Source organism: Callithrix jacchus, chromosome 4, assembly GCF_049354715.1.
Source record: "Callithrix jacchus isolate 240 chromosome 4, calJac240_pri, whole genome shotgun sequence".
Classification (NCBI taxonomy): Eukaryota; Metazoa; Chordata; class Mammalia; order Primates; family Cebidae; genus Callithrix; species Callithrix jacchus.
The window spans coordinates 76,190,270-76,202,923 of NC_133505.1; the positions used below are offsets into that span (position 1 = coordinate 76,190,270).

Consider the following 12,654-nt stretch of genomic DNA (forward strand, 5'->3'; position numbering starts at 1 on the left):
AGCAGAATTGCACTAGGAACATTAAATGGTTTTACTTTAACAGGATATTACAACTGCAAATTGTATTGTTTTATTCAGTTGGCAAATGTTTTCCTCACTGTGAAAACAACAAGGGTGTATAGATACCTTAATTCGAACTGTGTATCCCTTCAGTATTGAAGGTTCTCTGGCTCTCACCTTTGGGCTGTCCTCAGACCCTGCTCTGCCACAGGAAGTGCTTGCTGTGGCTTCGAGGCGCAGGCTCTGAGTGCTCTGTGCCAATTCAGTCCTCACAGCAGTCTTAGGAGGATGTGCTATTGTGATCCCTGTTACACATACGGGAAAACTGAGGCACAGAGAAGTAATGTCCTTGCTGAAAGCCACACAGCAAGCAAGAATTGAAGCCAGGTTTGGACCTAGGTTGTCAGGCTCTGAGTTCAGATTCTTAATTCCTTGCCGCACCGCATAGTCTCTCATGTACCCCATTAGTCCTGTAATATTAAAACAAACAAAAAAGGCTTTCCCCATGATACATGAGAGAGAATTGATGTCAATTCCACTTTGATACTAAAATAGTAAGGCTAATAAGAAGCATTTAGAATGGTACAGAAGAATGCTATACACCCTGTTTCCAGTCACATTCTCTAGAGATGACACTCTCCTGTTCCTGTGATGGCCCCCAGACATGGTTTTTTAAGATACTCAGTGTGTCCAACTTGAATCTCCAACCTTTCATCTTAAAACAGTTCTCATCATGAAGAAATGGGCAGTGGTTTCCAAGGGGCTTCATGTTCCAGCTTCGGTTAAAATTTTAATTTTAACTTAAAAAATTCAAATGGTAATTCAAGTAGACCAGAAAACAAAAGCTTTGGGAAAAAAGTGTCTGTTTTTCTCCTCCTATTTTTGCCCCTCTGCCGAGCTCACACCCTCTCCTGCCCAATCACTGCAGCTGGTTGCAATATATTTTCTTTCAGAGCTTTCGTATGCACATCCAAGCAACTGATTGATTGTTACTGTATGTCACTTTTAAAAATAAAAGGTAGCAAATAAAAAGACTACAAAATTTTGCTTTTTTCACTTACAGTAAATATTGAGTAATTCTTTTCATGGTAGTACATATAAAGTTTTCTTCTTAAAATTGTAATATGTGACCGGCACAGTGGCTCATTCTTGTAATCCCAGCACTTTGGGAGGTAGAGGCAGGCAGACTACGGATGGGGTCAGGGGTTCGAGATCAGCCTGGCCAACACAGTGAAACCTGTCTGTACTAAAAATACAAATTTTCTATACAAAAATACAAAAACTAACTGGATGTGGTGGCAGGCACCTGTAATCCCAGCTACTCAGGAGGCTGAGACAGGAGAATCTTTTGAACCCAGGAGGTGGAGGTTGCTGTGAACTAAAAACATGTCCCTGCACTCCAGCCTGGGCAACAGAGATAGACTCCATCTCGAAAAAAAGTTGTAATATGTATCTCATTGTTTGTACAGATGCCACCCAGTCTGGAGTGCAGTGGTGCAATCACAGCTCCCTGTAACCTCAAACTCCTGGGCTCAAGTGAACTTCCCCCTCAGCCTCTTGAGTAGCTAAGATTACAGGCGTGAGCCAACATGTCTGGGTAAAAGTTATAATATCTGTCTGTCTAGCCATACATTCATACAGCTTCCCAGTATTCTATTGTATGTAAATATAGTACCTTAACTTATTTATTTAACGTTTGCATTGTTTCCAACTTCTGTGTTACAAGTAATAGCGAATAAATAACCTTGTACATCTATAATTTTGAAGGTCTACAAATACATCTGTAGGATAAATTCCAAAAGTGAAGTTGCTGGGTCAAACATATAGGCATTTAAATTTTCACAGATATTGCCAAATTGACATTGTATGGGACAAAAAAATATCTTTTTCTGTTTTTTCCTATCCATTTTATGTTCATGGCTGAGGTCCCTATAACAAAAGACAGATTAACAAGAAAAAAGCATACAAATTCATTTAATTTAAGTTTTAGGGATGCCAGAGCTTTCATAAGGCTATGAAGATCCAAAGAAGGTAAACCTGAGTATTTTTATGCTAGGTTTGATGAAGAATGAACAGTCATGGAGAAATATGATAAGGTAAAAAAGAGTATGATCTATAGAAAATAAAATGGGGAAATGTAGTGAGGCCATTCCATTCTTCTGTCTTTAAAGATAAGAATGTTTCTTCTCTGGGTAGAGGGATGGCACCTTTCACATAAGGATCTTATGGCCTGCTTTACGGAAGAGGGGCAGGGGGAAGGTCAGAGTGGCCTCCCTGCATCTGCTGTTTTATCAGATTCCTTCAGCTTAAAATATTCAATGACATTAGTATCAAGATGCCATATTTTGGGGTGGCATGTCCAGAAAACCATCACTCTTTATAGGGATTGTAAAAATTGCATGTCCACCTCTGATGCATGAGTGACCATTTCCCTACCTCTCACTATACAGGGTATGTCACTAAATATTTATATTTTTGCCAGTATCTTCAATGAAAATTGATACATCAATTTAGGTTGCTCATCTTTTCATGTTAACAGCTATTTGCATTTCCTTTTTTGTGAACAGCCTGTTCAGGTTTGTTGCCTATTTTCCTATTAGATTGGTGTTTTTTCTCTTCTCATTTTGTGGGAAGTCTCTGTATGTTAGCAGGATTACCTTTGTATGTTATCTAAGTGGCAAATACTTTATTCAATTTATTTGGCTTTTGACTTTGCTTATTATTTTCTTTTCCTATATGGATATGTCATTTCTATATGTGTAAAATTTATCAATCTTATATTTCATGGGACTATAGACTTACTTTAACGTGAAGCTTAAAAATGTGAAAAAAAGTACCTGTGCAGAATATGCATAAAAATCATGGATTTTAACCTGCTTCAATATATTTTATATTTTCCCCCAAAGAAATTGATTTCTGCAGAGTGTGTGACTTGCAACTGCCAAGAAGGTTAATGCCCTAGGCCCTGGATACAAACTAGAATTTAAGCCTGTGGAGCTATATAGCTGAAGGATATTCATCATGGATTTTTGGAAGATTCCCCCTTTCCCTGGGAGCCACTCTGCCTTCTGGCTAAGCTTTCAGCCAAATGTTCATTTTGGGGAGCAAGAGTTGTAGGAGAAAAAATAATAGGCAGCTTTGAGAGGAATCTGCCAGCAGAAATTGAATTGTCTTTTCTTTAACCTTTGTGAGAGGTTTCAAGTAGACAAATTTTATTATTGAGAATCTGGGATTTCTTTCCAGATAATAACAAGTATAAAAAATGCTTTGCACACATTTAAAATTTAATTCTCACAATAATTTTATGAGGTAAGTTCATTAGAATCTTCATTCTGTAGACAATATGAGGCTTGGAAATGTTAAGTAACTTACCCAAGGTCATACAGCTAGTGAGGAACAAAGTTGAGAATCAAACTCAAATCTCATCTCATTCCTAAAACCAGGCTCTGAAGGGCAATCTTAGCTGCCTCTTCAGTCATAAAAGGTCCAGCCTAATTTTGCAAGACCCAGTTGCCTTCAACCAGGCACGTAATTTAGCTTTGAGAGGAAAGCACAAATATTTCCGGATCCTCCAGTGATAACAAAATTCCCTGAGGTTTTTTTCTTCACTGGTTTTCAAATAGTAATAAAAAAAAGTTGCTATGGAAGAATCATATCCAAATCTCAGTCACTGTGAGCTGTGTGAGATCAGTTACATCTTTACTCATCTTTGTGTCCCAACGCCTAGCACAATGCCTGGCATATATAGTCAATAATGCCTGCATAATGCATATATGAATGAATAAATCTTCTCCTTATTATCCTCTTACTTTTCTAACAGACTTAGTTTTTAATTTAATTTTTCCACTAGGAAATACATTTACATGGTTCAAAATTCAAGGCACAAGAAGTTATGCAGTAAAAAGTACCCCCCAACACGCACATCTTCTAGCTATTCAGATCTTTTCTACATAGGCAATTATATTATTGGTTTCTTGTGTATTCTTCAAGCATATTTAAGCAGAAATCAATATATATCCCATTAAGCACAATTTAATTCTTTAAAAACACATATATGTTCATTATAAAGTTGTAAAGCTTGTTAATAAAAATCTGAAACATGTTGAGAAGTAAAAAGAGAAAGAAAGCTTTATTGAAACAATCCATTGGGAAAGTTTTGGGAGTATATTCTTCCATCTTATGAAATTATGAGGTACTCTTTGATTACTCTTTTCATTGCTTTTCCCTAACTCGAAGTCAAATTTAGATGTTAACAAGGAATGACTAAACATCACACTTTGGCAAGGTTTCCACTGGGTTACATTTTTTTTTAGCACATGGTACTGTTTATTGTGACGCTCGGTGGAAAACATCTGTAGACCAGCTTACTGTAGTGGTGACAGCTGCAACACATGCTAAGGCACTTTTATTATATAAAAAAGGGGGTAGGGTGGGAGTTCCACCCACTCCTTTGTGACAGCAACTGGGACCTGAATTCAGAGCTTTGCAGGCATATGCAGCTTTTATATTGCTTCATGATTTGAGAGTTTGTTTCCTTTAAAAAAAATGCCTTCTTGCCTTAAGTCTCAATGCAGCATATACAAAACGATTAGGAATACAGGTAATTAGGAATACTGGTAAATTCGGCAACCAGTGTAGACCAGTGAGGACAAGCTACTCTCTTCTAAAGAAAGGCAGTGAGAAAGACTCAGAATTTTATTTATTACAAGAAAGGGGGAAAAAAAAAACTTTTTTTTTTTTTTTTTTTGCTTTCAAAAATATCTGTGCAGGTGGCAGATTTGTAAACTATACTGAGTCAATGCTGCAGGGAAACTACTCTCGGGCCCCGTGCTGGAGTAGGCACAAGATCGCACGGGAGAGCCGCTGGCCCCTCTAACGCTCTGGCTGTCAGATTTGGGACAAGTCCCTTAACCATTAAATATGTTTGGTTCCCAAGAGTGCTGGGAGAAGTCACTGGAAGGCTGCTGGCCTTTCCAGCTTTACCCCAACAGCCTTGCTGTGGCAGGGGCAGGCTGTCCTCTGTAAAGGAGGGGAGGACACTTTAGACGTTTTAGAATCAGGAGGGAGACAGTGGCCTGCGACTGTGGGAAGGAATCCACTCCTCCCCCACCCCGCCCTTGCACAGAGGTAGAGCCCCCAGGCCTGCTCCTTCCAGACCATCCAGAGCTACGGGAGGGAGAGGCCCACAGGGCACAGGGTGTGAGGTTACCACGTGTGATTGCCAACAGCAAAGAAAGGGGGTCAGGGAGGCTTATGCCTGCGGGGGTGTCCGACTACCAAATAGGCCTTCAGTCTGAAGAAAAATAGATTCACAGAAAACTCTGGCCCCTCCCCAGGGGCCTGCCCTCCTCGCCACCTCATCTTGTGCTTTTTGGCGAGAGGACTGAGGAGCCTGCTGGTCACTCTCTGCCTGGGCCCAGGCCCCTGTCTCTTTGGTATCAGATTCTGAGCAGGGGAGGGAGCTGGAAGGGGTTGCAGCAGAGGAAGCCAAATGCCCTCCATAACGCCTGGAGGGAGACGGGATGGGGGTGGGAGGCACGTTCACAACAGTCCCAAGAAGGTCGGGGGGGGGGCGGGCGGGGGGGGAGGCGTGCTGCGGTGTCCATCTGTCCATCCATCTCAGGCTGCAGGAGAGGAGGCTTATTCCGCAGGTTTGGCCTCAGCTCCATCTGCTTTGCCATCCACCTCTCCTCGTCCGAGCAATCGCCGGCACCTTTCCGGGTCATTCGTCGCGGCACGACAAACGGCAGGTCCCTACGCCTGAGCTTGTTCCTAAGGGAGTTGACCTCGCGGTTCATGGCATCAGCCGTCTCGGTGGCGTCCTCCAGCTCGCGCTGCAGTTTCCGTTGGGAGGCGTTGGCCCGCGGGGCTTCTCTTCAGCCTCCTCTAGCTGCCGTTGAGCCGCTTCAGGTGCGTGGATGCCTTGTCGGCCTGGTACTTGTGCTGCTCGGCGTTCCTCCGCTCGTCATCCACCTGCAGCAGCATATCCTTCAGCTTCTTCTCTGTCCGACGCACCTGCTTACAGGCTGCCTGGCGCTCCTTGGTCTCGTTGTCCAGCTGTGCGATCTTGGCCTCGAAGGCAGTGACGGAGGCCTTGGACTTGGACTTGACAGTGCCCTCCATCTCCTGCAGCTTGACCTTGAGCTCCTTGTTCTGGCGCTCCAGCTGCTGCTGAGCATTCTCCTTCTTCTGGGCATGGCTGCGCTCCAGGTTCAGCCATCTGGTCGATCTGCAGGTTGGCCTTCTTCAGGCGGTCGTTGATCAGCTCCGTATTGCCCTGTTCCTCCTCCAGCTCCTCCTCCAGCTGCGCGATTCGGGCCTCCAGACGCCGTTTCTCCTCCAATGCCAGGGCTCCTTTGCAGCTGCTGTTGGCGATCTCGTCGGCCAGCTCGTCCTGCTCCTGCTGGGCCTGGCGCTTGGCACGCTCTGCGGCTGCCAGTTCCTCCTGCAACTGGATTATCTCAGCCTCCATGCTCTTCAGCTTCTTCTCGTTCTCTTTGGCCTGGGCCAGGATCTCCTCGCGAGAGGCGCGGGTGTCGTCCAGCTCTTCCATGCAATCTTTCATCTGGGCCTACAGCTTCCGCAGCTGCCTGATGGCTTCATCCCGGTTCTTGTTGGTCGAGTCGATGTGCGCCTCCAGGTCCTTCGGGTCCATCTCCAGCTTCTTCCGGGCGGCCACTGCCATGGAGCGCTGCTTCCTCTCGTCCTCCAGCTCTGCCTCCATCTCCGGCACCTGTCTGACCACCTGCTGCTTCTCCTCACTCTGCTCATCCTGGCCCTGCAGGTCCCGCTCGAACTGGGCCTTCATGGCCTGCAGGTTGACCTCCAGCTGCAGCTTGGCGTCTTCAGTGGCCTGCAGCTCTTCCTCCAGCTCGTCCTCCAGCTCCTCCAGCTCGTCCTCCAGCTCCTCCAGCTCCTCCAGCTGGGTCTTCATCTCCTCCACCTGCTGCTCCAGAGCCCGCTTGGACTTCTCCAGCTCATGGAGGCTCTTGCCCACATCGTCCTTGGAGCTCATGAGGTCTCCATCTCTGTGCAGAACTGCTTGTTGACAGCTTCTCCAGCTCCGCCTTCTGCTCCATGGCTTCCTCCAGGGCCCGGGTCAGCGACAGCGCCTTGGTCTCCTTCTCTCGGGCCTCGGCCTCAGCCCGGTCATGCTCCTCTGCATACTTGGCAGAGATGGTCTTCTCCTCTGCCAGGAGCTGGTCAAACTTCTGCTTCTTCTCCAGGTTGCACGCGGTCTGGCGCTGGTGGTCCAGGTCCACAAGCAGGTCGTCCAGCTCCTGCTGCAGCCGAGTCTTGGTCTTCTCCAGCTTGTCATAGCGGCCACCTTCTCCTCGTGCCGCTGGCTCAGGCCCTCCAGGTCCTTCTGGAGCTTCCTCTTCACCTCCTTTGCGGTTTCCAGGCACCCCACACTGTCCTCCATCTTCTTCATCATGTCAGTCACCTGGGCGTGGAGGGTGGCGATCTGCTTCTCCAGGTTGTGCTTGGCCTCCTCCTACTCCTCCAGCTGCTCCCGGAAGGAATTCTCATCCTCCACCTGCTTGAGCTTGGTGCTCAGGCCCAGCTTCTGCTGGTTCTCCTCCGGCAGCAGCTCCTGAGTGTCCTGCAGCTTGGACTCCAGTGCGGAGAAGTCCTTGGTGAGCTTGCTGGGCTTGCTGTTGGACTGGCTGAGGAGCCCTGTCACGTTGTCCAGCTCCACCTGCAGCTTGGTGACCTTGTCGGCCAGCTCAGTGCGCATGCGCTCTCCCTCGTTGAACTTGACCTGCAGCTCCTGCAGCTGCGCCTCCACTTTCTTGCGCTTGTGCTACGAGTCTCCCTTGCCCTGCAGCAGCACCTTCACCTCGTTGGCCAGCTCCCCCCGCTCGTTCTCCAGGATCTGCTTTGCCTTCTCGAGGTTGGCTTTCACCCGCTTCGTCTGCTCCAGCTCCTCCACCAGCTCTTCCACAGCCTGCGAGTGCTTCTGCCTCATCTCCTGGATCTGGGCCTCGTGGGTCGGTGGGGATACATCCTGGTGTGGAATGCAGAGGTGGGTCGGGGTGAAGTTTGCACAATGACAGAAGCAGAGAATGCTGACCAAAACGTCATCCATAGCTTGTTTTTTCTTTTCTTTTTTTTTTTTTTTTTCATGTTTTAAAAAAGTGACATTGCTTTATTGCTATCCGCAGGTGGGGCCTGCATGAGGTGGCTGGTGTGCTGGGCTCAAGGGTAATGTGTGGACTGTGGAGATGATGACAGAAAGGCTGGAAGGAAATGGGGTGGGTCTGAAGGCCAGGCCTAAGGGGTCCTCAGGTCCGCTTCTGGGAAGGGACAGCCTTGAGGAAGGATTCATGGCAAGCCATAGCCAGGCCACCAATCAGATTCAGGAACTCTGAGAAATCCAGCTGCCCATCACTGTTGGTGTCCAGTCTCTTCATCATGCGGTCAAGGACACTGGGGTCCTTCTGGTTCTTTGTGAAGGCAGCCAGTTCTGTATTCATGAAGCTCAGGAACTCCCTCTTGGAGAGAGTGTAGCTGTAACCATCGTCTCCAGCATACTTCTGGAAAACAGCAATCAGGGACTCGATGCACCGCTCAGTCTCTGTAGGGCTGGAGATTTTTGCCATGTTGGCGCTGAGCGAGGCACGCAGGAGGCTGTGGCTGGGAGCAGCGCTGAGAGCTCCCATAGCTTGTTTTTTCAAGCCAAGGAAGACTTCAAGCTATAGGCTTTAGTAGTACTCTAACAAAGAGATTGGTAGTTTACACTCTATGTGAATATGTTGGAATAGTAGAGGCAATTACTGTGTGTATGTTTGTACTTTGTGAATGTGTGTGTCTGTGTATATTTATATCCACACATACAGACTTTTTAGTACACTTAACATTTTTCAATACAAGTAGAGTTTAAGAAATTCTCAACTCATCAATTTTTTTTAAAGATACGGATTAAAAACCCATTCATATGTTGTTTAGAAAAGTGTTTGATCATGGGAATTTAAAAACAATTGTGGCAACATGGGCCCAAAATGGACAGAGCAGGTAAGCGGTATCCTGTCTAAATTGGTGTCAAGACGGTAGAGCACTGTCTGGGAGTGCCACAAACCACACAGGCATTTATTCTCCAAGGTTTGGTCTGGTAGTCTTCTCTCTCAACTTTCAGCTTCAATGAATTGAGGCTAATATGCTCAGCGAAAGGAGTTAAGACAGTCTCTTTACTGGAAGTCAAGTGTAGAAAATACCCATGCAGTAAATTCACAAGAAGAATGTTGCAGAGTAATTGCTTTTAATCTCCTAATCCTTCCCCTACTTTCCTTGGTGCATTGTGGTTGTTGATTTATTCCTCTGTCTGCCACATTAACCCATTAGCAAAGTGGTAAAGGCTGGGAGGCCAGGACCTTTACAAGGGCTCTGGCACACTGAAAGTGCTTGACAAATATTTGTTGAGTGAATATTGTATACATTTGCATTTTAAAAGAAATAGGACAGTGAAGATGAAATACAGACAGCTCTCCTGTGACCTGACATAAATAATCATCTTTCTTGTTCATCGTCACCACCCTTCATTACTGGTCCAAAGGTCCTTTGAAATAATATATTTTGGGGTTTCTGGCTTACTATTTTCAATTACTTCAAATTGTGTTGTTCACATATCTTAGTCTGTTTGTGCTGCTATAACAGAATACCTGAGCCTGGATAATTTATAATAAACAGAAATTTATTTTCTCACAGTTCTGGAGGCTTGGAAATCTCAGAAGGGTCTTCTTCCTGTTTTGTTCCATGGCAGAAGGCAGAAGGACAAGAAAAGATGAGAGAGAGAGAGAAATAGGCCCAACTTATCCTTTTATAAGGAACTTACTCCCATAGTAACAGACCCACTTCCATGATAATGCCATTAATCCTATTCATCCACATAATCCACTCCCATCAGGGCAGAGCCCTTATGGCTTAATTGCCTTTTAAAAGTCCCACCTTTTAATATGGTTACAATGGCAATTACATTTCAACATGAGTTTGGGAGGAGATGAACATTTAAACCACAGCATCACATTTGGGGTCTATCAGTGTGTCTCCTGGGATAAATGGATGGTTTCACATTCAGTCTTTACTAAGCCTCTTCCCTCATTTCCTTTTTAAAATTGGGAGGTTTCTTGCCCAGATAATAATCTAAATTTGGTAAATCAAATAATTTCTTATACTGTAATACAGTAAACTTTTTATATATTTAGGATGATAGTGAATGAATACATACTTGAAATGGTGCCTATAATTCAGGTATTAAGAAAGATTTTTTTCTAGAATTGTAAGTTGAACAGAACTTGTAACAGATGGCTCAGCATCAGTGAAAGGTATAAAATGCATCTTTAATTGGTATTAAATACCTCTGTGTTCTGCAGGAAGCAGAGGAGAAAGAAGATTCACAAACACTGAAATGACTTGATTGAGCCTACCCATGGTGCATTTTTGTTTATCAAGATAGCATATGTTATTCTCATCATTAAGTGGCCATTAAATTGTGTTGAAACCAGAAAGAAGATTAGAAGGCAAAACATGGGAGTGTGTAGAAAATACACATGAGTGGAAAAACCAGCTCAGGTTGGTTTTCTGGTCCTAGATCTACCACAGCTGATGTGACCTTTCGGTAAAACAATGAACTTGTCTCTGGGTGCTCAGGGTTTCACATCTGTAAGTTGGTAAAAATCCCTGCCTCCCTTTCTCAGGGGAAGCAAATAAGAACTTGGGATAGTCAAATACTGTGAGCTCTTTATCATATAAAATATATATTTTCCCTTAAAATACGACCATTGTGGGTAACCAAAATTCTGAAAAGCTGTAATACAAATGGCAAATTCAGTAGTATCAGTAGCACAAATAGAACTTGGCTCTCTTGCTACAATGGGTTTTAGTCATAAAATGTTCAATATGACTTTATGGCCATGTATTTGAGATAAAACAGACATTTTATTTTCTTTTACAAATTTCCATATGCAACACTGAAAACAAATTGTAGAAATAAAATGTACTAGACTTTCAGATTGTTGGTGTTAGTTTTTCTCTTTGGCTTACTTTTCAGTTATTTCCTTGCTAAAAATTTTCTTTTCAGTATGTCATTTTCCTAGGCTCCAAGCTTTCAAGGTGTTCTTTTTCACCTGTAGAGAAAGAGTTCCTTTAGGATCTAAGGGCAATTGATAATGAGGGATTATAGATTTGATGGTTAGAAATAAACTATGATTTGTTTCTTATTGCCTTGGTAAAACCAAAATCTCAGATTAAATATATTGTCACTACTATAATTATACTAAAAGGTCCAGTAGATATTTTTATACCCTCTGAGTATCCAAAGAAACCCAGAATTTAAAATTCAGACATAATATGTTTTCCGGGAGGAAATTCTCAGCAGAGACATTTCCATTTAAGTATAATTAACATTAATCTGTGGAAAAGTAAATGGCAAAAATAATATATTTTTATTGACTGTATTTTGACTCTTAAAATGATTACTAAGACATAGAATTTGCTTTTATTTAAGGAGAATAGAGATAATTTGCCTTTATTATTTAAAATTGTGCTTGATAGTGCATCAGGAAATAAACAATGTGTCATTGACCAGATGCTGGCAGCAAAACAGTATTTCTTCAAGTCTGCAAATAATAAACCACAGATTAGAAAATTATTTTCTCATAAAATCATGTAAAGGAATAAATGGCAAATTCAGTAGCACCAGTAGCACAAATAGAACTTGGCTCTCTTGCTACAATGGGTTTTAGTCATAAAATGTTCAATATGACTTTATGGCCATGTATTTGAGATAAAAAAGACAAATCAAAGAGTTTTAGTGATACCTGCCAAGACAGGATTTCAAAGGGAAGTGTGACTTAGGGTTTATTATTTTGTTCTGTAGAAACCAATCTTGAGTTGCTATCTATCACAATTCAACTGGGGACATCCTTTCAACTAAATAAAGTAAAATCAGAGGTATGTAGGGTAGTCTATAAGAACTATTCCGAAGCAGTTAAACAATACTTTATTAGGTCCTATAGGAAGATAATGAAATGTTCTCACCAAAATAAAAATGAACAACTGAGCTGGGCCCAAGTTTCAACTTTGTTATCTCTTTAGAATGAGGATAATGTATGCTCTGCAGAGCCCTTCAGTTTCTATATAAGTATCCACAAAAAATGTGCCATCAAATCACAGAATAGATGAAGTAGTGTGTAGAAAAACTTGAACACCATCATTAAGCCAAAAATGCCATATATTTACTGAATATACCAATTATTTATTAAGTGAATATTTTGTTTAGATTCTAGTTGTAAAAAGCTGAGACAAATGGTGCTTAACAGTAATTATACATGGAATTTAGCACATTTAGGTGCAATTATTTTTTCTGATGATTATTTTCACTGAAGTTTAAAAATATATATAAATACAAGCAAGACCCTTCATAAACAAAGTATACCAGGAACACAATATCTCTTACGGAAGATAAAACATTTGCATGCAGCGCTGTCATAAACTCAAGAAATACCAGAAAATCACTTTGCCATTTCTGTAATGCACTTGTAAGGAACACACGTACCCTATTTATGTGAGGTCTCACCTGATATAATAACTTTTTATAATTTGTGTTTCTATGGTACTTGCTTGAGAAGCCACAGGCTAAATGTGTGTTAGTGTTCC

The 12,654-nt window shown here is 43.0% G+C and overlaps 1 protein-coding gene and 1 pseudogene across 1 annotated transcript; both read right to left on the reverse strand.

Moving 5' to 3' along the window:
• Positions 1–5,588: 5,588 nt before the first annotated feature.
• Positions 5,589–8,089, reverse strand: LOC100402095 (myosin-9 pseudogene; annotated as a pseudogene).
• Positions 8,090–8,128: 39 nt separating this feature from the next.
• LOC128931786 (protein S100-A11) lies at positions 8,129–8,625 on the reverse strand. The gene has a single exon (XM_054254159.2). It carries the CDS (start codon positions 8,601–8,603, stop codon positions 8,286–8,288), a length of 318 nt encoding a protein of 105 aa, XP_054110134.1. The 5' UTR covers positions 8,604–8,625; the 3' UTR covers positions 8,129–8,285.
• Positions 8,626–12,654: the final 4,029 nt, after the last annotated feature.